Below are 27,823 nucleotides of genomic sequence, written 5' to 3'. Positions count from 1 at the left end.
TGAATAAACAAGGAAGATGAAAAGTTGGTTCTGTGAGTTTCAAGTTGGACAGTAAATGGATGTTGGCTGGTGGCGGCACGTGTTCAGACTGTTTTGAAAGAGAGAGAGAGATAGTGGGAATTATAGAAGCCAATTCAGAAGAACAGTGCCCAGGGAAGTACCTGTAGAAAAGGCATGCAGCAGAAACAGTACATCTATGAGACAGCAAGTGGAGACACTCTGTTAGAGATGAGTCATTAATTAACCTAACTGCCCTCTTCTGAATAGAATCAAGAAGCCTGAGAGAGGTTTTGGGGGCACCCCCACCCCCCAGATGTGGGAACAATATTCCATGGTAAGGCAGATTTGCGATTTGTACAGAGTGAACAGAAGTTTGAAAGAAAAGTAATGCTGAGAGCAAGAGAGAAAACCAAGTTTTTAGATGCATAGGAAGCAATATTTGTAATGTGCTTGTGCCAAGAGAGATCAGAAGTCAAGGTAATCCCCAAAAGAGATATATCAATTTCCCTAGAAATTGGAATGTCACCAAAGATAAGTATAGGAGCAGGAGAATCCTTTTCTCGAATATCTTCTGCCAATTCCTTAAATGCCTGATCGGCATTTAAGGAATTGGCAGAAGATATTCGAGAAGTTGAAGCTGATTGAGAAGGGCAAGTTTTCTCAAAATGGATAGTGGAATGCAATGTACTGTCATTGGCAAAACTATGGATATGATTTCCAGTCAATAGAAGGTCATTAATATACAAGAGGAAAATAGTGGGGGAAAGAACTGAACCTTGGGGGACACCAGCATTAGTGAAGTTAGAAGACAGTCATCTACCATCACCCTCAGTGAGCGATCAGAGAGAAAATTGGATAACCAATTATAAAAACAGTTTACAAACCATAAGATGGAAGCTTGTTTAGAAGACCTTTATGCCAAATATGATCAAAAGCCTTTGAGAAGTCAAGAGCAACTGCTTGTTTCACCTAACTTTTCCATAAATGGTCAACATAAGCGAGAATATCGCCAGTGGATTGACACTGACGGAATCCATACTGGCAATCATTGATTAGATGGAAGGTTTCTAGGTAGTTTAAGAGTTCGTGGTTAATTGATTTCTCCATTACTTTAGAAAGAGTAGAAGTAATTGCAATGGGAAGGATTTGTCACCCTTTTTAGGAACTGGCTGGATAATCAGCAAATTTTCAAGCAGAAGGAAAAACACCTTTGAAATAAGAAAGTGAAAAAAGGTGGCAAAGAACAGGAGTAAGTTCAGGGGCACACGTTTTGAGAAATAACCATCAGAACCTGGAGCTTTCTTAGCATCAAGATTCGTAAAATTCCTTCTGACATCCTTTTGACGGAAGACCACAGGAGGCATTGAATGGAGTGTGTTAGTAATGGTGGGAACTGTTTTACCAAAATCATTAATACATGAGTTGGAAGAAAAATGTGATGCTAGCAGGTCAGCTTTATCCTTGGCTGAAGTGACAACAGAACCATCTAGTTTTGACAGATGGTGGGAGCAGGGATGGGCAAAAGTTGCAGCCAACAGCTTTGGCAAGAGACCAGAATGCTCGGCTACCATTAGGGCAAGAAGCAAGTTTTCTACTCTTAGCCTGTTCAAAGTCTAATTTGGACTGATTAATAACTGCTTTACAATTGTTGCGAGCTTTAGTGAAGGCAGAAAATGAAATGAAGAATTGGAAACAAGCCAATTATAATATGCAACGTTCTTCTCTTGAACAGCCTCAGCACATTTATTGGAAAACCAAGGTTTAGATAAAGGAAGAGATTTTAAAGTGGAATGTGGAATAAAGAATTCCATTCCTACAAGAATAATTTCACTGACACGATCTGAGCAAACGTTGACATCAAAAGTTTTGAAACAGTAATCCGAACAAAGAACAGAAGAAAAGAAATCTTGCAGGTCATCCCATTTTGCATTCTTGTAATGCCAAACAATACGAGGTTGGGAATAGCCATGAGATAAAGGCTCCACTGGAGAAGAGACTATCACCAAGTTGTGATCTGAGGTGCTTAAAGGACCACTCACTTCGACCGTGTACTTAGAGGAGTTGTTTGTGAGAAAAACATAAAGAGTGTTGGCTGTGCGGTATTCTTGTAGGTAAATGAACAATCTGTGCAAGGTCATTAGTAATTGCAAGAGCCTCAGCATCACAACCAGTTGGGTCGATGTGACTAGGAAACAGAAGCCAGCTGGAGTTGTGAACAGTAAAATCACCAAGGAAACTTACCTCACTGTTAGGAGAGTTGGACTGGAAAAAGTCAAGTTGCAAAGAGAGGAAGTCAAAGAGCTCGAAGTGATTAGTGGAATTGGGAGAACGGTAAAGACAACAGATGAATTTTAATTTGACACAATGAGGGAGAGAGATTTTAAGCCAGAGAAGATCAAAAAGAGGAGATTCTGAATTACCAATTCTCTGACAGGGAATATCGGAACAGACAAATGCCCAACTACCACCTTTGAGAAGAAAGTAATCATACAGCCAATAATTTGGGCAACTGAGATGAGCAGTAGTTGAGTCAACCAATAACTGAGATTCTGTCAAAAAAAGTACATGGGGTTTGGCAGACTAAGTGGAAATGGACATCGTTGAGATTATATATATATATGTATAGAGAGAGAGAGAGAGAGAGAGAGTGTGTGGGGGGGGGGGGGTATGGTTGTTTATTGGTGCATTAGCTGCTATGGCTATAGTGCACCTATTCGTAGGAATATTTTTTTTTTTTTTTATGAAAACCCCAAACACGAAAGGTATCTAAACCTAAAGTACTTAGTACCGTGCATGGGTTGAAGGAGAAGTATGGGGGGAGGGACGCCGGAAACTTTGCTCTAGAGACTAAACATGGGTTTCACCACTTCAAGCCTCCAATAAGCAAAGTGGTGGTATTTCACGGGTTGATGAAAGTCATCTACCACCTAAAATAATTAATATTGAAGGCAGTTTAAATTATTTTCAGTTCTGAAACCTATTCATAAAAGATGATACACCAATTTGTTTTAAAAAGCAGAAAAGTTCGTTAACATTTGCGTCCTCTCCAATGATATGATGTAATGTCAATGGTTCTCGAGATTAGCCAGATTTTGAAGTATTGCAGCTCTATGTTGTTGATAGTGTGGACAGTCAATCAGAATATGTGTGACTGTTAGATGTTCTAAGCAGTGTGGACACAGATGAGGATCATCGCCCATTAGTAGATGGAGGTGAGTCCTATTCTCATTCGTGTAAGTACCACTTCTTCCCGTAACTCTGTCCACTGCATGGCATGCTGCTCGAATTAAGATATTATAATCGGGTGCTGGAATAGGGACAGATGTTAGGTCTAAACTTGGACTTTTGGCAGATATATCAGCCACTTCATTCTCTTTTATGCCTGAATGTGCTGGAATCCAGCAAAACTTCACTAGTTGTTGACGATGATAAATCTGCAATAACAAACTCCTGATTTTCATTAAAATATGGTGATTCTTTTGAGAGGTATTCTTCATTGCTCTAATTGAGCTGAGAGAGTCAGTGTAAACTATATATTTTGCAGAAGGATCTAGAGTCAAATTTTCTAGAGCTAATTGTATTGCATACAGTACTGCTGAAAAGTTGCTCTACTCAGGTGGAAGAGAAGCTGATATGATAGCAGAGGGAAACACTGCTGCTGCTCCAACAGTTGAAAGAGGTTTGGAACCATCCGTATATATCGGCAAGAAGTCAGCACAGGTTTAAATGTGGCTAGCATGGAGTTGTTGCACAGTCGGTGCCGGTAGATGATTCTTTCCCCATTGAAGAAAATAGGTATCACAGGTCAGATGAGAAAAGGTAGTCCATGGTGGATGAGAGTAATTCTTTATCTGTTGCCTATTGTGGAGAGGAACATTCCAATTCTCTGATAGATATTTCAAGGAGCCGTAGGCCAGCCGATCGTATTTTACTTGGTTTATTTCTGTAGAGATTGAATAGTGGTTGAATAAAAAGGTATGGCTGAATAGGATGCAAAGAGCAAGTCTGTATTTTGGCTGTATATTTAAGTAATAGCATTTTTCTATGAAGATGCAAAGGGGGCTCATGGGCTTCAATGTATAGACTCTGAGTTGGAGATGTCCTATATGCACCAATTGCAATCCGCAGTGCATTATGTTGAATAGGATCCAGCCAGTGTAGCACACTCCTTCGGGTAGAATCATAAACTGGAGCACCATAATCTAAACAGGATCTAATCAGTGCTCTATATAAGAGCAGCAAAGGTGTACGATCTGCTCCCCAAGAGAGGGCAGATAAAGCTCTTAGCATGTTGATCTTTTTAAGACAGACAGTATGTATTAATTTAACATGCTCAAACAAGTTGAGCTTACTGTCCAGGATTAGTCCCAAGAATTTCATATTGCTGGCAATCGGAATGGTGGAATTTGAAATCCGAAGTTCAGGATCTGTATGCAATTTGTGTTGACTGCAAAAGTGGGTTGCAACTGTTTCCTGTTGGGAAAGACGATATCCATTGAGCTCAGCCCACTTTTGTACTTTATTGAGGGACATCTGCAATTGCCTTTCGATAGATCTCATGTTCTGAGAATGGCAAAAATAGAGATCGTCAGTGTAAAGGTAAGCCTCTACAGTATTTGGGAGTTCTTTTGTAATGGAATCAATTCCAAGGGCAAACAGGGTTGAACTCAAAACTGATCCTTGCGGTACTCCTTTTTCTGCGAGAATGTAGCAGAAAAGGAATTTTGATATCTGATCTGGAAAGATCGGCTCTTGAGGAAGTTCCTAATAAATATGGGCAGGTTGCCTCATAGACCAAGATTATATAAGTCACTGAGAATGCCATACCGCCAGGTAGTATCAAGTGCCTTCTCTATATCAATGGAGACCATGACAAGGTGTTTGTTTTTCACAAAGGCATTGCAAATTTCAGATTCCGCTTTGATCATCTGATCTAGGGAGGACCTGTTTTTGCGAAAGCCACGTTGACAATTGATCCAGGCGATGATCCAGGCGAGTCAACTGTGGATCATTTTTTCAAGAATTTTACCAAGGCAACTTGACAGAGATATTGGTCTGTAAATATTAGGACTGGAGGGATCTTTTCCAGGTTTCAAAAACGCCAAAACTGTAGCATGGTGCCAAGAGGTTGGATAAATATTTTCCAGGAAGATCTGGTTAAAAAAAGACTAGAAGTGTAAGTTTTTGTCATCGAGATGCTGCAGCATGACATAATGTGCCATCTGGCCCAGAGGCACTGTTTCGTGTTGTTCTGATGGCCTGTAAAAGTTCACAATATTGCAGAGGCTGATTATATGGAAGTGATAGTGGGTTTGAAAGTTGATAGGTCAGTGGTGGCCTTAATTTTCAGGAATTTCGGAGTGTAGTTTGATGCAGCCGAGACTTGAGCAAAGGTTCTGCCCAAGGCATTGGCTATATCTAGAGGAGCAGAGAGTTCTAGCCCATTGCAGGAGAGAATTGGGGAAGGAACAGTTGGAAACTTCCCAGAAAGCTGCCTAAATTTTTTCCATATTAGTCTGGAGTCAGTGTTTCTATTGATAGTTGATGCAAACCTAGTCCAAGAATTTTTCTTGGCCTGCTTTTGAATGTAACATGCCTTTGCCCTTAGCTTCTTGTAGCTAATTAGATTAGCTGTGGTTGGAGATCGATGGAATAAATTAAATGCTTTATTTTTTTTCCCTTCTTTGCTTTTGTGCACTCTTCGTTCCACCAGCAGTTGAAATGCCGTCGGGATTGGGGATTTGATAATGGAGTAAGGTACTTAGCTGCAACTAAAAGACGGGATGTAATATAATCAGTAACTTCATCTATGGGCTGTAGTTGAATAGTTTTTTTGTCAAGAGTGACTGCTGACTGAAATTTGGCCCAATTGGCTTTAGAGAATTTCCATTTCCTGCAGGGCTGTTGTAATGGTGGTTGTGTAGTCAACAGATTACAAACAATTGGAAAATGATCACTGCCAAGGGATCATCCAGAGTGGACCATTGCATGACTGAAAACAGTATCGGGGAGCAAATCAATAGGTCAATTGCGGAAGTCTGTCCAGTAGGTAACTGTATATGGGTGTGCGAGCCACTATTAAGAAGAGTGAGGTTTTGTTTTCCTAGTAAAGTTTCAATCATTCGGCCGTGTCTGTCTAATTTAGATGATCCCCGTAGAGGATGGTGGTCATTGAAATCCCCTAGCAAGCAGACAGGGGAGGGTAGCTGTCTTAAAAGTTAAGTTCTTCAAGATCATTATAAGAGAAAGTATGATTTGGTGAAAGATAAACTGAGACAATTGTTAAAGCGATCTGAGTAATCAGACGCACAGCAACGGCTTCGAAGAGCGATTTGTCTAGCTGGAATCTTTGAGCTAATCAAAATGGCAACACCACCATGAGCAGAATCTTATGTATTCCGATCTCTTCCATAGATCGGAATAGTTTTTTTATGGAAATGGAGATTTGAAGAGTTAAATAGGTTTCTTGCAGGCAGAAACCAACTGGAGAGTAGCGGTTAATTAAGTATTGAATGTTGTCAATGTTGCCACGAAAGCCTCTGCAATTCCACTGCCAAATGTAAGGCATTACTTGAATTTAAAAGAAGAAGCTGTATCTGACATGGCTGTCTTATGGCATTCAGGCTTCGGTTTATCTCTTTTTGGAAAGGAAAGGCAACCAGTGTCCATCTCTTCTTCTGCAAATATTTCCAGAATCAGATCTTCCTGTTTGGATGGGTACTCTGCATCCATCGATGTGTCCAGAATAATCTTTTTTGAAGTCAAACTAGCATTATTTGTAGTAGTGGCATTCACTGGCGGAGATTGAGATTTTGCTGGTATTATGAGAGGCATATTATTTGCTTGGCCTGAGTGCTTAATGGCACTGGACTGTTGCTGAGAGAGGACAGCCCGAGCCCAGTCAGAGATTGATGTGTTTGAAGGAACTGTAACATCGGCTTGTGTTGTGTGGCAATGGCTTGATTTTTTTTTTGCAATACTGGCAATAGGTACAGTTAGGTATACTGGGTGCAATTAATTTTCTTGCCTCCTGATAACTAACTCTTTTTTCTACTTTATATTTCACAATTAATTTTTTCCTCCGTTTTCCACCTCTCACATGCCTTAGAGTAGGCACGATGGTTGCCTTTGCAGTTGGGACATATCATTTCTTTCACCAAACAATCACTTTGAATGTGATCGGAGGATCCAAACTGGGACAAACTGGGTTCCCTCTGCATGTCATTTGAGAGTGGCCTTACTTTTGGCATTCATAACATCTCAACGGATTGGGTATGAAAGGATGAGTGCAGCAAAGTAGATATCCAGCTTTTACTGATGAGGGTAGCTTCCAGCTTTTACTGATGAGGGTAGGCTTGGACTGTTAAAGGTGAGAATGATATTTCTGGTAGGTGTGAGAATATTGTCTCTTTTTATCATAATTCTTTTTACAGCAATTACATTTTGTTCCTGAAGCTCTTCTTTAATTTCTTCCTCAGTCACATTCATCAGGTCCCAACTAGATATTGCACCCTTTGGTGTATTTAGGGTTGCATGTGGAGTTACTTTCAATGGAACACCAGCAAAAGTTGTCTTTTTTAGTAATTTTTCAGAGTGCCTGCAATTTAGAGTTTCAATAAGTAAGTCCCCTGATTGCAGTCTCTTAGCCGTCTTGGGAGACCCTGCAATACTTTCCAGTTGTTTTGGAATTAGAAAGGGGAATAGCTTACTGAGAGGCTGTTCAGACAGTGAGTGCATTATTAAGAATGCTGGTAAGTCTGTCGCCGAGGGATTGGTTTTCAACCTCTTTGCTTGCGATGAATCACAGTCACTTTCTGTGTCTGGCCGACAGCTTGGCAACCCTAAAGTTGGAAACATTTTGTTCCATGGCATCTGCCAGGGACTCTTAGCCCCTGGCAGATGAACTTTCCTGACAAGGTTAGTGGCCCTGCCACGGGGAGGCAGGAGCAGTGCCTGGTGTGACCAAGCGAAATGGAGTTAGTTTATTAAATATAAAAAAAAAAAAAAAAGTTACTTTCCTTCCTTGCTCTCGATCAGTACTTTTGAAAAAAAAAAAAAAAAAAAAAAAAGAGCTGCTATTAAATAAAAGGATTTATTAAGGAGAAGAACATAAAATAGAACTAGAATTCACCTTTTGAAAATCGCAGTGAAATCACTGTCACAATCGCTTGGCACCCGGGGCCCATTGAGATTATAATTGAGACCACGTATATTTGTGAAGTGAACTAGGAAGTGTTTGGGAGGTTTAGATTTTTTTGCAGATAAGCTTACTCTATTAGTATGACAATTCATGGTGTATTCAATAGTAAGAAAAAGTGGGGGGGGGGCATGCTGTATGAAGTAATGAAATTTTTGGATATGGATATGGATTTGGACATAATTTTTGGATATACCCAGATCCTTGACATAACGTGGCCTCAACAATGCCCCACATATACACTACTCTGACTCCCTCCAGTCACTGTCTGGCAGAGTAGAGGTAGCAATATTATAAACTAGCTGAGTCGCAAGCCTCCTAAAGAGTTACCAATAAGTTCGGTCTGGTGTACTAACTAACGGCCAGCCTGCAAACACCGTTTTAGAGCTGTACCCTCGAAATATAAGAAAGATTGGATCTCGCCACAATGTTCATCATAACCTCAAAAGTCAATCATACTGCACGATGGAAGAGATGGGGAAGGGTTGACCAGAACTTAGCTCTGGAGACTAAACATGGGTTGCACCACTTCAAGCCTCCAATAAGCAAAGTGGTGGTATTGCACCAGTTGATGAGTCATCTACCACCTAGTATTGCCTGGTAACACAGACGGGCGGCATTCCTCCATGTGGTGTGGGTGCCTCACCTCGACACCTGCTTACGTTGGTTCACTCCTGGGTGAACCTCCATGCACAAGCACAACCACAGTGTGCTTGTGCATGGAGGTTATACTCAGGATTACTAACAGTCCCACCATCATGTAGGTGCAAGCAGAGGATTTGGCTGTCACAGACCGTCTGGACTCCGCCAAAATTGGATCCACTCGACTTGAATGTCACCCAAATATCAGTTCCATCAGCATTTAGACTTCCAGGTAGTAAGTACAGCTTGTCTAGCATATCTGAGAGAATGTCTGTTACAACCTCAAGGACCAACCTTGAGGTTGGTCCTTGAGCAGTAGTGAGCGTTAGGTTAGTGTAATGTCGTGTTGGTCTGCTGTTTCATCCAGCCACTTAGCTCATTTAACACCACCAACCCCTAGTTACCATTCAGACCACGAAGACGTCGGGTGGACATAGAAGGAAGGGGCTCTGGCATGGTGAACCCTGGAGTCACCTGAGTTCAACAGGGAGGTTGAAAGAAAGATTTTATTAGAAAGAAGCATGCAGGTGACAGTTTAGTTTGGAGGATAAGTAAAACCTAAGGTAGTGGACAATAAGAATTTTAAGTGTGAGGGTTTCCTACGGTTTCCTCTGCAGGGGCACCCCTGCAGAGGAAACCACAGGAGGGACACTGCTTTATACAATGGGATAATCACCTCGAAGTTCCCTACTGGCAAAATTCCCGTATATCATTGAAAAAACACGAGCTGTCATAGCAGCCTGTCTGCACTGCTCAGAAAACTTTGTCAGATATACAATTACCCCTCGATCACTAAACAGTAACCTGAAGTGAGTACACTCAATTGGTATTATTCTTAGATTACTGCTGCCCTTGCATTTATCAATGTTAAACCTCATTTGCCTTTAGCTGCAGGAGAACTCCTGTCATTTTCCACCTTTTGTGTTATCTGCAAACTTAATCAATAAGCTTAATGCCTCCATCAATATCATTAATAAACAATGAAAACAGTAAGGGGGCCGAGCACTGAACCTCGGAGACTCCATTAACAACATTAGTTCAAGAAGAATTGGTGGTCATTTAAAACTGCCTTCTGTCTTCTCCCACTCCATTACCCCTTTATCCATGGCAGTGACTTTCCCCTGCCACAATGCTCCAAAATGCTGCCACAACAAACAACAGTATGAAGAAATAAAATGGGCCAGTAAATAAGACTGTCCTATAATTGGGGATTTTAACTTCCCAGATATTGACTGGAACTTGTGGTTGGTCACTCACACACTAGCAAGACTTTTGTGGATTTATTGGATGATTGTTTTATACAGCAGCGTGTTTGAGAGACAACCAGAAGTAACACTCCTGATCTGATTATCAGCAGCAATTATTCATTAGCATTAGTAGAGGCATTTGATGCAAGAAAGCAAGCTTATGCAGCATCAGCCAAAAAATAAAAAATAAATAAATAAATGATAATAAATAAATAAAAAATAACCACTTCCACTTCACCCCTCTGTTCGTTCGAAATACCTGTCCAGCTGAGCCTTAAACTTATTTAGGCTATCAACTTCCACGACAAGGGGTGGAAATCTATTCCACCAACCAACCACATGCTGGCTAAAGGCAAATTTCCTCACGTCTATCCTACATCTGTCTTTTCTCAATTTGAATTTATGCCCTCTCAGGTGATTATTCTGAGCAAGAGGAAGAATCCCATCAGCATTGAGCATGCTCAAACCATTCAAGGCTTTATACACCTCTATCAGATCACCTCACTGGTGCCTAGTCCCCAGACAGTGTAATTTGCAAAACTTAAGCCTTTCTTCGTAAGAGCACCCCTTTGTTCCATTCACTAATCTTGTTGCCCTTCTCTGTACTCGTTACAGCATCTTTACATCCTTCTTGAAATGAGGCCTCCAGACCTGTATACAGTACTCTAGGTGTGGCCTGACCATTGCCTTATACAAGGGAATAATCACCTCCTTATCCCTGCTAGAAAAATTCCTATATATCATCGACAATACACCATGCACATACACCGACAATACACCCAAAGATGCAGGATTTTACAGAGTTTACTGTGTATGATTTCAAAATTATTTTTTACATCCGGTTCCTTTTTCTACTGCAACACAGTAGCTAACCAGACTTCTCAGACAAGATTGCCCCATAACAAATCCATAACTCCATTCCTGTGAAGGCAATCCTGCAATATTTCTTTAACCACAGACTTCATTATTTTCCCTGGAACAGAGGTCAAGATTACAGGTCTGTAGTTATTCAATTTTCACTTTGATACCTCTTTGTGAATAGGAGAGACACTTGCACACCTGCAATCTGCAGACACCGCCCCTGAATCCAAAGGCACTCTCATAATTAGGATCAAAGCCTTGCTCACCTCTTTTGCTGCTTCTTTTAATATAATTAGATAGATGCCATCAGCCCAGGTGGCATGATTACTTTTAGCTTCAACAATTTCTCTCCCACTTTCTTCTCAGTTATCACAAAATCATTTAGCTAACAGTTATAAATTGGTATACTTTGATATTCTCTTCCCTAAAAAGATTCTTTACATATTAAAGGTGATGGATGTTTAAAATTGTGCAACATGGCACAAACTTTCTGTGGAGTATATTTCTTGATCTACTGACACTTCCAAATTATGTGTCCTTCTTAGAGGAGAGAAAGTAATGAATAATCTAGTGTAGACATTCAAGGTTCTAGACTACAGTTAGTATGAAGAATATCAGCAAGCCCCTAATTTTAGACAAGAGTTGAGAGTTAAGATCCAACATTATGAGAAAGCTAACTACAGACAAACTGTTTTCACTATTAGAAATCCAAAGCTCACAAAAATTCTTTTGTCCTAGAATAAAGGATTGATTGGATAAAGGCAAAGGACTTTATCCAATCAATTACCAAAGTAATAGTGTTCAGTTCTGGTATGAGATCAGTGTTAGTCTCCAATTTCATTACTATTGCAATGTTAAATATTTAACATGAAATATAACTTGTGATCTAAATCACTCTAAAAACGCTTAGAAGTTTTGAGCTCTGCATTTCACTTTTTTAGAATTCTATCAGAGAATGTACAAGTTAGTGCAAATGCATCATATTAGTATGCAGAAAACTCTGAATTAGCAAAATTAGTGCATTTGCACTAACTTATACATTGTCTAATTCTATCATAGCCTGAAGCTTAAGCCCTTAAAGTGTTTCAATTCCATCAGAGCTATTTAAAAGTAAGAACTGTTTAAACAATTATTTAAAAGAAATTGTGAATATTTTCATTATTGATTTCTAAGGATAGATAATATTTAATAGTTAAATTTTAACAAACACACTATGAAATTTCTTACCTCTGCTATTATCTGCCTTAGAAGTCGCAGTCCCTCATTAACCTGATAGGATTCAGTTCCATACTGATCAATAAGACTGAGCAATCCACTTATTCTAATCCAATATACATCAGGCACTCCATCTCTAATTTTATGTTTGTTTTCTGATAACTTGAAAGGAAAGAAATTAAATACAAGTCACCTTGGAAACAAGGAATTCTACAGTTTATTTATAAGAATAGCAAATAAATATAATAGCATTATGATCTTCACCTCCAATGTTAAATTTAAGAAATTTACAATAGAAGAGAAAAAAATGGAAACAGGAGGGAAGTTCCAGTATCAGAACTATATTTTATAGCTATCTTATGAGATCTAAGCTTTAAATTGAAATACTGTTTGTTTAATTGCTGAAGTAACTAATGGACAAATCATATCGTTTGCAAATGATAACAACAATGCTCATATTTATAAGGACAGCATTTAAGACATGCAAAGTATCCAGTGTTACTTTTGTCAATTCAATTTTATTATTTTGAATTAATTGATTAAGTTACCGACCAAAGTGCACTTCTGTTAATGAACTATTAGCAACAACTGAATTAATATGGAATTAATGAATTAACCTAACGGTTAACTATTAAACTAAATTTCCAGAAGTTTATCAAACTCTAAAATGGAGCTAAACAACTTTGTGATAACTGAAAGGAAAGTGGAAGATAAATTTTTGAAGCTGAACATAAAAAAGGCACCTGCGGTGGATTGAATCTATCCAACCATATTACGGGAGGCAGCAAAGGAGGTGAGAAAAACCTTAACCATAATTATGAGAGAATCCTTAGATTAAGGGGAGGTCCTTTGGACTGGAGATGTGCAAATTTCAATATCAATTTCAATAGGAGTTTGAGAACGAGTGTAGCCTGTGCGGATGTAGCTTTTTGCCGCTTCTGGAACAGAGAAGTTTTTTCTGATTTATTTCTGTTTTATTAGCTTAAATTGGCATATTAACTTATTTTATAGAGTAGCTTTATATTCCTATTTACGATACTTGTTTAAAGTAACTTAGATAGAGATTTTGTAGGTATTACTTAGTATCGGTAAGGGTATCAAATCCACGTGTTGACCATTCGTAAATTGCCGCCATTGTAACGTGATACAAAATATCTCGAACTAGATAGCATAAGCGTAATATAGTATATAATATTGTCAATTAATCAGTAAAATCTATTAATCTTGTTGAACTTCACTGTCAATTAAATTGTACTTTTAACTATACATATAACGACTTAGGTTACGTAACATAAATAATTAGAAAAATAAATAATTAATACTTAACTTGATACGGAAGTTATATAAAGGGATTTCGTAGATAACACTCGATACTGAAACATAAATATAGCGTTATAACTGTGTTGGGATACAAGTTTAGGGTTTTAATTTTGTACTGAAATTGAAATTTTATTGAAATTAAATCGAAATCATGACTTAAACCAGAGCAGCAAAGCAAAAGGCTCAAGCTAATGGGAGTGCTGTGGCTCAGAGGAGAACTGAGGGGGGCAGTTCCCTCTGAATCACAGCCTTTTAAAATACACTACTTGCGTGATGTTTGTGGAGCAGTTGGGTATGGGACATGATACTGCCATGGGGGATGTCTTTGTTTGTGCGCGATGCAAGGAGTGTAAGGAAATCAGGCGACAACTCAGCGTTGTTATGGGCCTATATGAGAGCTTGAAGGACAGGGTGGATGCCCTCGAAGGATTAAAAGTGAGGGGGCCCATCATGCTCTCAGCTGCCCACACCAATGCCAGAGCTTGCACTTGGTCATCACGCAACACAGCGGCAGCCCCCAAGGCAGAATGCGCTGGTCCCAAAGGAACTAGTGGTTGTTGGTGACTATTGTCAGGGAAACGGGAAACATGTTTTGTAAAAAGGGTAGGTGGAACAGGACCAGGGTATGTCTGCCAGGGACAAAGGTTGATGACATAGAGCGGATATCATCTTTTAAGGGCACAAAAGGTGATATAGTTGTACACGTTGGCACTAATGATATTAAGAGTAGGAGACCGGCGGAATTACTTAACAAGTACAGGTCACTGTTGAAAAAAAGCCGTGAATTAGGGTTGAATTTGAAAGTGTCTGCAATTCTGCCCAGACACGATAGGAGGGAGTATATGATGAGAGCCCTGTCGATCAATTCAGCCCTGGAAAGATTGTGCAAGGCTCAAGGGGTAGAATTTTTTTCAGCCTGGTCTGTACTTGCTAACAGGAGAGACTGCTTCTACAGGGATGGGATACACTTAAATAGAAAGGGTGCAAGAATGTTTGCTGATGCTATCGAGGCAGTGTTAGGTGGGTCGGAAAACTGCTAGATTGGGGGGGGATACAAGGACTAATAGATTAACAGTAGCCACTGGCAGAGGTGAAAGTGATTCTTGCACTGTTTCTATTGGAATGAGCAGCAGCCTGGAAAATAAGATGCAGGATATTTCAAAGACTGCTGGGAATCATTGGGGTACAAGTAAACACATGGGTTGTGTTAGGGTAGCTAAGAAAAAGAACAGGTGCATGTATACTTGTGTGTACACCAATGCTAGGAGTTTAGTAAATAAATTTGATGAATTTGAGGTATTGCTCAAAACATCAAAGGCAGATATTGTTGGGATTTCAGAGACGTGGTGTCACACAGATATATAAGGAATGCAGAACTGGAATTTGGGGAGTACAATGTCTACAGAAAGGATAGACAGGATAGGAAGGGAGCAGGGGTTATGCTATTAGTTAAGAAATACATAAAATCCAAGGAAGTGAAGCCAGTCAACATCGTTGGACAGTTCAGTGTCGAGTCAGTTTGGTGTGACATAAGCATTGGGAGATCAAAATTGAGAGTAGGAGTGTGCTATAGGCCTAATGACTCTGATGAGTATAATAAGAAACTGTACAGGGAAAGAGTGGGCTAGTAAATCAGAGTCTTATAATGGGGGATTTTAATTTCCCAGATATTGACTGGAAATTGGGGGCTGGTCCCTCACACACTAGCAAGGCTTTTGTGGATTTATTGGATGATTGTTTTCTACATCAGCATGTTCGGGAGGCAACTAGAGGGAGGAATACTACTGATACTGAAGAATCACTACTGATTTGATTATCAGTAGTGATTCTTCATGCATTAAGAATCTGCAGATAAAGGAACCACTAGGTGGCAGTGATCACAGTGTGCTGAAGTGGGATTTACTCAAGGGGGTAACTACCATCAGAGGTAAAGGGAAGGGTTTTTGCTTTCGTAAAGGCGACTATGATGGGCTGAGACAGTATTTAAATTCTATACAGTGGGACCAACTGATGATGTTACCAACAGCAAATTCAAAATGGGAAGCATTCAAAGAACTTATCTTGGAAGCTATACTGTTCAAGGTTTAGGCCCAAGTGGATGTCAGATGAACTAATGAGACATATGGCAGAGAAGAAAAATGCATGGGATACATACAAATTAACACGTGACACAGAAGCCTATGATAGATACAAGTTGATCTGTAACCAAGTTACAAAGGAGGTTAGGCAGGCGAAGGTAGATTACGAGATATCTTTGGCAAAGGATGCAAAGAAAAACAGCAAAGAGTTCTTTACTTATGTAAACTCTAGAAGGAAGGGGATGAATCAGATTGGTCGACTTGATATCGATGGGTCAACTGTTGATGATCCTGCTCAGGTAGCTAACAAACTAAATGAATATTTTGCACACATGAGGAGTTATTCAGCAAGGGGAATGCCAGAGGTGTATTCAACTCTGCCATTAAGCTAGAGAATCTTGTAATCTCTGAGAGAAAGTGGAGGAGAAATTGTTGAAGATAAATACAAGAAAGGCACCTGGGGTGGATGGGATCTATCCAGTTATATTAAAGGAGGCAGCAAGGAAGTAAGCAAACCCTTAGCCATAATTATGAGAGCTTCCTTGGACTCAGGGGAAGTACCCATGGACTGGAGATGTGCAAATGTGACCCCAATTCACAAAGGAGGATCAAAGGGCGACACAAGTAATTATAGACCTGTGAGTTTAACTTCTGTTCCTGGAAAATTAATGGAGGCACTGGTTAAAGAAGCACTGCAGGATCATCTAAACAAGACTTCAGTTATAGCTCAGACACAGCATGGGTTTGTTAAGGGGAAGTCTTGCCTGACCAATTTGATTGGATACTATGATGCAGTCACAAAAGAACTGGATGCAGGGAATAACTTTGATATTATATACTTGGATCTTAGAAAGGCTTTTGATACTGTTGCATATGGAAGACTGCTGCACAAATTGGAGCAGTGTGGCATTGGAGGCAAATTGCTGCTATGGATAAAGGGGTGGTTGAGGGGGAGAAGACAGAGTGGTAATCAATGGACACTGCTCATCGTGGACTAATGTTATTAGTGGAGTCCCTCAGGGTTCAGTATTGGGTCCATTATTGTTTTCTGTATTTATAAATGATATTGATAATGGTATTTCAAGCTTAATGTCCAAGTTTTCAGACGATACGAAGGTTGGCAGGGTTGTCAAGGACACTACTGACACTATGCTGCTGCAACAGGATCTGGAAAGGTTGAGCAGATGGGCTGAGAGGTGGCAAATGAAGTTTAACATTACATTTGTCAAAGTACTACAACCCCAGAGCAACGTATAAACTCTGTGGTACTACACTGACAATGGTAGAGAATGAAAAGGACCTGGGGGTGGTTGTGCAGGCAGATATGAAGTTCTCTAAGCAGTGCAGACAGGCTGTAAGAGTAGCTCATGGTGTATTGTCAATGATATATAGGAATTTTTCTAGCAGGGATAAGGAGGTGATTATTCCCTTGTATAAGGCAATGGTCAGACCACACCAAGAGTACTGTATACAGGCCTGGAGGCCCCATTTCCAGAAGGATGTAGAGCTGCTGGAACGAGTACAGAGAAGGGCAACGAGTAGTGAATGGAACAAAGGGGTGCTCTTACGAAGAAAGGCTTAAGTTTCGCAAATTACAGGGTCTGGAGACTAGGCACCAGCGTGTTGATCTGCTAGAGGTGTATAAAGCCTTGAATGGTTTGAGCATGCTCAATGCTGATGGGATCCTCCCTCTTGCTCAGAATAATCACCTGAGAGGGCATAAATTCAAATTGAGGAAAGACAGATGTAGGATAGACGTGCGGAAATTTGCCTTTAGCCAGCGGGTGGTTGGTTGGTGGAACAGACTTCCATCCCTTGTTGTGGAAGTTGAGAGCCTAAATAAGTTTAAGGCTCAGCTGGACAGGTATTTCGAACAAACAGAGGGGTGAAGTGGTAGTGGTTATTTTTTTTTTATTTATTTATTTTATTATTTTATTTTTTTTTTTTGGCTGATGCTGCATATGCTAATAAAGAAAATCAAAAGGTGACATGAGTAATTAATTACAGACCTGTTAGTTCTGTTCCAGGGAAAATAATGGAGTTGCTGGTTAAAGAAGCACTGCAAGATCATCTAGACAAGACTTTTGATATCATATACAGTAGACTCTCGATTTTCCGGGATAGTTGGTAAAAAACAAATCCCGGATAATCGATTTCCCGGTTAATCCAAAAATACAAGTCCCGACATATGTAAGAGATATGTTCTAGGACTTCTTACTTCGTCAAATTTTACGTAACTCGGGAATGACTAATAACATATTGCTACTATATTATTTTTTCCAAATCTGAATTCCGCTCTATACTTCTTATATTTTCATACATCCTTATTAGTTTAATTTTCTGATCCAAATACAGAGAGCTTTCCTTTTGTTGGTAGATTTACTAGTAGTGCTGTCACTTATTCTCTTAGTCGGCACCATGAAAACAGTCAAAACGAAATTTTCTGAAAAGGACTTCACAGGGTTAAGAGGGAAAACACACCATTATCACCTCACATGAACTCACATTTTACTAAAGCACATTTCTGGAGGTCACTGCATTTAAACAATTTGCACCTTCCGGGTTACTGGGCTTTTCTGTTCTTGCATCTAATTATAAATGGGTAGTAAACTCGATCTTATTGCATTTGCAATAATGCCGATAGCTGGAATTGTGTGGGATTTTATGTTATTATGGTGAAATGTGTCCCCTTCACTGAAATCTTCAGTCATATTAAAAAAAAAAAAAAAAGCCATAAATAAATTGTAAGAACCTTCTCTTCTTTCCTATTTTTTTGCTTGTTACTCCATATCTCATTTGTGCAATTTCTGCAAGCCGTGATCGTCGTTATTGATTGCTTATTTTATTTATTTATTATTTTTGTTTTAAATTTTACAATCGTAAAAAAAAAAAAAAAAAATTTAGTGAAAAAAAATTTACGTAAATCTGTAGTTGAGCAAGTCAGGGACTTACTGTATCGAAAAATGTTCAGCAACCTACGTAAAAAATACAGCGATAGATAAAAAATGAAAAAAAAAAAAAAAAAAACTTACCGTGTCCCTTTATTTTTTGCGATGTCCATTTTAAGTCTAATAGCTTTCCTATATTTTTTTTACGATGTCGATTTTATCTAATAGCTTCCCTTTATTTTTTACGATGTTGCATATGGTTTGGTCACCAACATTATAATGGTTTTTAGAGATTTAACGGATGCACCGTTTTCAAATTTTTGAATAATTTCAAGTTTTTGTCTGAAAACGCAACTCTTGTGTTTAGCCTTCATTTTCGCGATTTCTAAACAAAAAAAAAAAATTTACTATAAAAAAAGATTCTGACATCCCTGACAAAAATAAAGAAATAAAATTTGTCCTTTTGTGCTGCAACGGAACATAACAATCGATGCGACGAACTAAAACAAACTAAACATTTGGTCTCTTTTTTTTTTTTTTTTTTTTTTTTTAAGCAAGCTTATGCAGCATCAGCCAAAAAAAAAAAAAAAAACCCACTCCCATTTCACCCCTCCATTCGTTTGAAATACCTGCCCAGCTGAGCCTAAAATTTATTTAGGCTATCAACTTCCACAACAAGGGATGGAAGTCAGTTCCACCAACCAACTAGCCGCTGGCTAAAAGAAAATTTCGGCACATTATCCTACATCTGTCTTTCCTCAATTTGAATTTATGCCCTCTCAGGTGATTATTCTGAGCAAGTGGAAGAATCCCATTGGCACTGAGCATCTCAAACCATTCACAGCTTTATACACCTCTATCAGATCACCTCGTCGGTGCCTAGTCTCCAGACACTGTAATTTGCAAAACTTAAGCCTTTCTTCATAAGAGCAACCTTTCGTTCGATTCACTAATCTTGTTGCCCTTCTCTGTACTCGTTCCAGCATCTCTACATCCTTCTTGAAATGAGGCCTCCAGACCTGTATACAGTATTCAAGGTGTGGCCTGACCATTGCCTTATCCCTGCTAGAAAAATTCCTGTATATCATTGACAAGACATCATGAGCTACTCTTGCAGCCCATCTGCAAGAGTAGCTCATGGTGTCATAATAGGTACACTAATCTCCCAATGATGATTTATAATGCAGCTTGTCGCTTATTTACGACTTGCAAAATGTCTGTTTATACCTATTCTAGTTATTACTTGAATTTTTTTATTTGTGGTTGATTTTTTTTTTTTTTTTTAATTTGGAGTCTTGCTTAATCGAGAGTCTGCTGTACTTGGGTTTTAGGAAAAATTTTGATACTGTTGCATATGGAAGACTATTGTACAAATTGGAAAATTATGGGAAAGTTGCTGATATGGATTAAGGGATGGTTGAGTGGGAAAAGACAAAATGGTAATCAATTCGTGGGCTAATGTTAATTAGCCCACGAATGGCTAATGTTAATAACATTAGCCATTCGTGGGCTAATGTTATTAACGAAGTACTCCAGGGTTCAAGCATTGGGCACATTTGTTGTTTTCTGTATTTTTTAGTGATATTGATGAAGATATGTCGAGGTTAATATCCAAGTTTGTAGATGATACAAAGGTTGGCAAGGTTGTTAATGACAGTACACTACTGCAACAAGATCTAAAAAAGTTGAGCAGATGGGCTGAGAGGTGGCAACTGAAGTTTAACATTGACAAATATAAAGTACTGAATATGGGTAGCAGTAACCCCAGAGTAACATACCAACTATGCAATACTACACTCAGGGTAGCGGAGAACGAAAAGGACCTGGGGTAATTGTGCAGTCAGATAAAGTTTTCTGATCACTGCAAAAAGGCTGTAAGAGTAAATCATTGTGTCTTGTCGATGATATACAGGAATTTTGCTAGCAGGTGCAAGGAGGTGATTATTCTCTTGTATAAGGCAGTGGTCATGCCACACTTTGAGAACTACATATGGGTCTGGAGGCCTGATTTTTAGGAATGATGTAAAGCTGCTAAAACGAGTACAGAGAAGGGCAACAAGATTGGTGAATGGAATGACGGGTTGCTGTTACCAAGAAAGGTTAAAGTTCTGTAAATTGCAGCATATGGAGACTAGGCACCTGCTAGGTGATCTAACTGAGGTGTGTAAGGCCTTCAATGGTTTGAGCAAATTCAATGCTGATGGGATTTTTCCTCTTGCTCAGATTACTCACCTGAGGGGACATAAATTCAAATTGAAGACAGTTGTGGAATAGATGTGCAGAAATTCTCCTTTAACCAGGAGATGGTTGAAACAGCCTAGCATCTGTGGAGGTTGACAACTTAAGTTCAAGGCACAACTAGACAAACATTTGGAGTGAATGGATGGGTGAAATGGGAAGTTTTTTTTTTTTTTTTTTTTTGGCTGATGCTATGTAAGCTTGCTTTCTTGCATTATATGCCTCTATCTATACCTCATATGGTAATATCTTTTTATTAATTAAATAAATGACATTAATGATGTTTGTGTGATGATGAACCAGAATAGCGTGCTACTCCACTCCAGTCTATCCCAATATAGATAGGTCAGAGGAATTTATAGTATTGGCTATAAATTCCTCTGACCTATCTGGTCATCCCAGAATACAAACAGAACATTTATTATTATTTATGTTTAATTCAGGTATTAAAAGCATTATAGGACAGACAGAAATGAATCTGTTCCAAAATAAATTCTAATGTAACTCAACATTATAAAATGAATGCTTTCGTTTTAATGCTTCACTTCATGTTGGCTTCTCTTGCCTTCCTGGGTGGTCAACTAGTGCAGCAGTGTAGGAAGTACTTCCAGCGGAGCTGGGTGATCCTACCCTTCAGTTGTGGTAGGCATATGGGAGACAGTATCACTTCCTGCACTGTCCTGAACTTTTCAAACTGACCCCTTTGCTTAAGGCCTGAATGCAAGTGACTTTATCCTGAGCCACATTTAATGCAGTATGTTCAATATTTCTACCTTTCATCTTCATCCAGCTATAGAGATGAACCTGTTTAGCTTTGGCTTTTGCATCCAGTGGTGGGTTGTAATTGTTGGGAGCAGCGTCAGATAGCACCACTCTCTACCTCAGCCATAACTTTGACCTTAGGGGAGGGGGGAGATCAGATGGAAGTGACTTTCAATTTTTTTTTCTTGCTCGCATGTTTCTCCTTTGTAGCAAGATTCAAACTTTTATCCATCACACTGGTAGTGCAGCATCATTATATTATTATTAATAAAGGTCAGAATGGCTTCTCCACAGTCATTCCAAAAGAAGTCAACTCTACCCACAATTCCCAGATAATCACCCTCTCAGGTCAGGTACTAACCATGCCTAATGCTGCTTAACTTTGTTGATAAGATAAGAACTGGTGCATTCATTTTTTCCAACCTGCTAACTTTCAGTTCTATAAACTGCAACATCAAGAAACTAGGCACCCACAAAGAGACCGGACTGAAATATTTAAAGCTTTAAATGGCTTGAGTAAACTAAATGCTGACGGCAGTCTTACTCCCTCACACAACACACATAAGGGGACATAAACTTAAAATGAAAAAGGATGGCTACAGGATAGATGCACAAAAATTTTCTTTCAGCCACATGGTAGTTTCTATAAACTTGCATTTGGTGTTGTAGAAGCAGACAGTTTCAATAAACTTAAGGAAACATTAGGTAAATTAGAGGGGCATGGATAGTTCCCCTCTTCTCTCTCTGATGCTGTTTAAGCTTTTTCCTTGCATCACTTGCCACTATTAAAGTAAGGCCATACAATACAACTTGGAATTGCTTTAATTACTACATCAGTAAAAATCAAAAATGGTACATTTTTCAGAGCCATGAATACTCTTATTCTTTCCCTCTTCATGCAATTTCACTAACAATATCTGCTGCTTCTTTTTTTTCTTCCACAACCAAATTTTTTGTTATTTCACTATTTAAAACTTTTTAACATATTTGTGAATTACATGCCTGCATAATTAGCTCAACTCAGAGGAAGATTATGTTCTGTGATAAGAGATATGAATGATGCATGACAGTACCATCATCACTGTGAAATGCCACATCTATTTTTTTTTTTTTTTTTTATATGCAGTACACGTTGTCCTGATGCTTATTCCTTTGTAATTTTCTGATTACCTTGATTACATTTTCTGATTATTTTTTTTATAATTTATTAATTATAAAAAATAAATAAATTTTTAAAAAATCCATCTACATTCAGTAAACAAAGCAATACTTTTTCTAGTTTTTAGAATACATGGAAAATTGCATGTACATTTCTTCGGAAAAACTTTTCATTGCATCCTTTAGCACTTGACCGAAGGATGTTGCATATGTGTGCTTGCAGATATATGAAAGTAAATAGAGAAAATAAACAGGAGGGGGGGGGGGGGAACAAAGTATGAGGAAATGCTAAAGTCACATTTAACAGAGAACAATACTGTTTCCCACAATGCAATTTTCACATAGTTCATGCAATAGCTAGCACAACTGATGGCTATTTCATTAACAAAAATAAACAAATTTTAAAAAAATTTAAATTTTAAAAAACAAAGCCATTGTTTTGCAATTTTATTGCAAAAAATATGAAGGATGACTGTTATGAAGGTGGGACAGGGAAGGGGTCAAATCAAGTAAAAAAAAAAAAGACGGATTCTCCATTGTAAAATTTGGAGAGCTGGCAGACATGTTTATTGTACCCTAAAAATTGAGCAAAATATTTATAATATTTGATCCTGGCATCCTCTGTTTGGCCTAAAACCTAATTGTTCTTTCCCATGATTAGAATCAATAATACATCTAATTCTTACCCAAGCTACTTTTTCTGATAGAGAGGAAGGTAAAATTTCTATGCAATTTCCACTTTCAGCCTTATTTCAGTTTCACCGGAATAATTAAATTCTTGCTCCAGTCCTCTAGAACTTGTCCTTTGAAAAACAACTTTCAGTATTTTTAAATCTAATTTGATCTACAACCACTAATGGCATTCTCTACCTCAATAATAGTAACCAAAATTTCCTCTATTTGTCTTTTCCTCTTCTTCAGTGATATCTTCAACTCCTCCATTTAGCAATACAAGTATTTAATCTGTTTCTAAAATATCCTTCTATTCTGCTTTAACTTCACCATAATCATTTTAGATTACCTTAGTTATGGTCCCCCTTTGAAATTTTTCATTAGATGCAAAAACACTTTTCTACATTCCTGACAGCTGTTTTATTATCTTTCCCAAAATCATTCCATTGATTTTTCTTCTGAAACTTTCAACATGCCTTGTATTTCTCGCACTTTTATTTATTAATTACATTGATATTTGTTTAGATATTTCAAATGTTACAAACTTGACAGAACAATTATGGGGAAACTATTTTAGTCTTTTTGAACTACCACCACAACTATCTATTTGAGTATACAGAGAGTAAAGTTTTTCAAGTAAAATCAGCAGACAAACTTAGAAACTGAAAATCACAAGCTGTTTTTTTTTTCTGTGATGGCAAGGAACCTACTCCATCTTCAAAGAGAACTGCTTTGGTACTGTGCCATTTCAAATTAACTATGAATAGTAAATGAAACATGATTAAAGAGGCCTGTGCACTCTGGATTCATTATTAATATCAAATTACTGTGGCACAGAGTGAAACGGAGACAGAACAAGTTATAAGTTTAATAAAGGAAAAAATTCTCTTCTCTAAAGTGAAAACACCAGTCCCCACCTTACTACAAAGCGGATTGGTCTACTGCATCTCTTGCCATGACTGCACTAGCTGCTACATTGGGGAAACTTGGAGACGGCTCGAAAAACGCCTTTCTGGAGCACTCGGCTACTGCCGAACATGTTTGGGCAACCCACCACGACATTGACCCACACCGCAATATTGCGATTGTGGATAGGTCCTGCCACTATCGACGACATGCCTGGTTGGAGTCATTGAACATCCCATGCTCCAATACCTTGGTCAACAGGAGCAGTGGATGTCGGGTCCACCCTATCATCGAAACAACAAGTCTGACTAATGACAAAAGCTGGCAATGTCCGCATGCATCACAGCCACAGGCTTCAACATCCAACAATTAATCACGCACTTCACGTACATGATTGGCAGTACACGCCCTCATGTTCCATTCTTAACTGTCAGTTTAACTGAGCAAGGTTGACAAAACAGCCGAAATCTTTGTATGTATCTAATCTAATATATTTCCTTTATTAAACTTATCATAACTTGTTCTGTTTCCGTTTCGCTCTGTGCCACAGTAATTCGATATTAGTAAATGAAACTTTTGAAAGTAGTGAAATGCAAGGAAAGTTGATGAAATGGAGTTGTTTGTAAAGGAATGAGACCATGATGAAAAGACTGTCTCATCAATACAAACTTAAGCTTGCAGATCAGAACTAGTGAAAGGGCAGATTGTTCAACTAGAAAAAAAAAAAAAAAATCGTACTAGCATTACCACACACAAAGGAGTTTACAACTAATCATTTTGACAAAAAAATATAATCATTAACCATACTTAGCAGTCACATGGATGGCTTGAACCATGGTCACTCAAATACATGTAAGCAGTGGCACATTATACCTTCATGGGGTCCAGAGTATAATGGAATTTGGGGGGAATTCCTGAACTACACGAAATAAAATAGTCTTTTTTTAAGAAACAAATGGAAACCATGAGTCCATCACTATATTGAGTATCCGCTGTATTTATTAATATAAAATAAAATAAAAATGAATATTCTAAAAACAAAATAAAATATCTACGATATTTAAGTTAAAATGTTCTTATTGAAAAAGTTCAGCTCTCCCTGTTCTTCTGTCACTCAATATTTGATGTTCTTACACTCATTCATTTAGTTTCTTACACTCGTTAAAATCAAAAAAAATCTCAATTTATTCTGTTGTGCCTCAGTTCTGCTTTAACATGCACTCAAGACTGGCTGATATGATCATGACTACTTTCTCCCTGCTACCGTACTGCCTTAAGCATAAGGGCATCAGCAGCACTGGTTACATACAAAGCAGTCTTCATTTTTTTTCAATTAACTCAACTATTTAAGGAAGAACTAAATATGAAATTTCATCAAAATTGGTAAAACAATTTTTAAAAAGACGTAATTTTCAAATTAATCTTCAAGTAAAGTTCATTGACCTTGGCAGGTAGAAAGTCCATTTTCCGATAAAAATCACTTAAAAATATTTGTAAATAACAGCAACGGTTTTTGAAACAGTGATTTTGGAGATTCCTTTGATCGAGACCCTAGGCAGATATCTTTTTTTCCTATAGGATAACGTGCCACTGCATGTAAGCACAATCTTTCTCCTAGGCCTTTTAACCCATTTTAAGATCAAGAGTATGCTTAATCCATTTATACATATATCTTTATTGCAATCAGTAGTAATATGTACATTATGCTGTTTATTGATTCAATATAATAACAGCATCCGGTTTGTGATATAGCCAGAACTGAATAGCTTATAAAGGATATAAAACTGTGAACAAACTTCTGAATAACTTTTGCTTTTTAAAGTAAATGGGAAGGAATTCATCTGTCCCATTTACTTTTTAAAGTAGGAAAATGAATGTTATGACAACCTCATGCAGTAATACAGGCATTACTCCTTCAACTTCAATACTCCAACAGTAATTCAATATTACTGTTGAAGGAGAAGGTATTTTATCTGTTAACTTTTTTAACTTTTTTAATTATTCATAAAGAGAGCGAGTCTCCAAGTCTCTCTCTCTGATAAAAATAATTATTATTCTAATCTAAATTGTCTTAAGCATATATTTTTAAGTAAAAAAACAACTTACAGAAGCCAGCAGAGTTTTCAAGGTTGCAAGTTCTATCAGTAAATGGGCATCACTTTTGGATGATATGTTAAAAGTGCCATCTTTAATAGTCTGTCCAAGTTCAGGATCTTCAACAGCTATCTGCAGTCTGTCTTGACCATCTGGGGGTAAGGATTTCAAAAGCATGGGATATGCAGCTTTCTGGGTGTAGAGCTTCAAAGAGAAGAGGCTTTTATTTTAAAAAAAATAAAAAATCTTTTAAATTATTAATTATATACTGATATAAAAATTTCTGAACTTTGTTGATCTCTGCGATAAATTTCATTTTAGTTAAGTATAATTAAAAATGTATAGAAATTCAGGAAACATTTTCCGATAACATAAGTTGTATCCCTTTATAAATATAAATTGTACAATAAAGACTATTTAAAATATCATGTTAATAATCATTTTCAAATCACAATCAGACTACAGCTCTGTGTACTGATTTGGTAGCAATGTACCCTCAATATATCTTCAAAGGACACCTTTTACATGAAATTTAATTAAATTTTTCATATTGTATTTATAAATAAATATTTAAATAGACAATAACATTTAGAATTTGAGAAATTCTAAATGTTAAGTCTATTAACAAAAATAAAAATATGTAAAATCACGATCCATCAAGTTGCAATTATAAATATTAGGCAGCATATATAAACTAAATTGAAATCAGCTGACACCTATGAGGGAAAATCAGAAAGTAGGCTCTCCAATGTTTTAATTTAAAATCTAGATATAGTACAGAAATACAACTTTGTGAATAGCTCTCTATTCATAACACTATTCTATCTCTATTCATTTGCAGAATGTTTATACATAACATTCTGCAAATATTCAAAGGTGGCTCAAAGAGTGAAATTGAACTACTATCAACCTGTCAGTATGACTTCTGGATCATAAAAGGTTATTACTTAGATTTTAGTAAAGCATTTTGATATGGCAAAAAAATCCCTTCCCATTTCACTCATCCAAGTGTATGTCTAGTTCTGCCTTGAACTTAAGTTGTCAACTTCCACTATGACAGATGGTAGGATGTTCCAACGATCAACCATCTGCTGGCTAAAGGAAAATTTCTGCTCATCTATTCCACAACTGTCTTTCCTCAGTTTGAATTTATGTCCCCTCAGATGAGTAATCTGAGCAAGAGAAAAAATCCCATCAGCACTGAGCTTGCTCAAACCATTGAAGGCCATATACACCTCAATTAGATCACCTAATCTCCATATGCTGCAATGTACAGAACTTAAACCTTTCTTCGTAACAGCAACCCTTCATTCCATTCACCAATCTTGTTTCCCCTCTCTGTACTTGTTTTAGCAGCTCTACATCATTACTAAAAATCGGAGCCTCCAGACCTGCATGCAGTTCAAGGTAGATGACCACTTATAACAAGTGGTCATCTACTATCCACCTTGTCCCTGCTGGCAAAATTCCTGTATATCATTGACAAGACACCATGAGTTACTCTTACAGCCTTTTTGCAGCACTCAGAAAACTTCATATCTGACT

General features: G+C 38.0%; 1 protein-coding gene across 1 annotated transcript in view; it reads right to left on the bottom strand.

Annotated features, from left to right (window-relative positions):
• ATP6AP2 (ATPase H(+)-transporting accessory protein 2) overlaps positions 1–27,823 on the bottom strand; it is a 109,765-nt gene that overhangs the window by 49,358 nt on the left and 32,584 nt on the right. The window contains exons 5-6 of the mRNA XM_090377069.1: positions 26,291–26,482; positions 12,175–12,324 (exon numbers count right to left, since the gene is read on the bottom strand). Coding sequence (XP_090233195.1) covers positions 12,175–12,324; positions 26,291–26,482 — 342 coding nt within the window. The remainder of the gene's footprint in view (positions 1–12,174; positions 12,325–26,290; positions 26,483–27,823) is intronic.

Source organism: Mastigoproctus giganteus, chromosome 7, assembly GCF_048544385.1.
Source record: "Mastigoproctus giganteus isolate SK-2022 chromosome 7, ASM4854438v1, whole genome shotgun sequence".
Classification (NCBI taxonomy): Eukaryota; Metazoa; Arthropoda; class Arachnida; order Uropygi; family Thelyphonidae; genus Mastigoproctus; species Mastigoproctus giganteus.
This window is presented reverse-complemented; position numbering and strand designations above follow the sequence as displayed.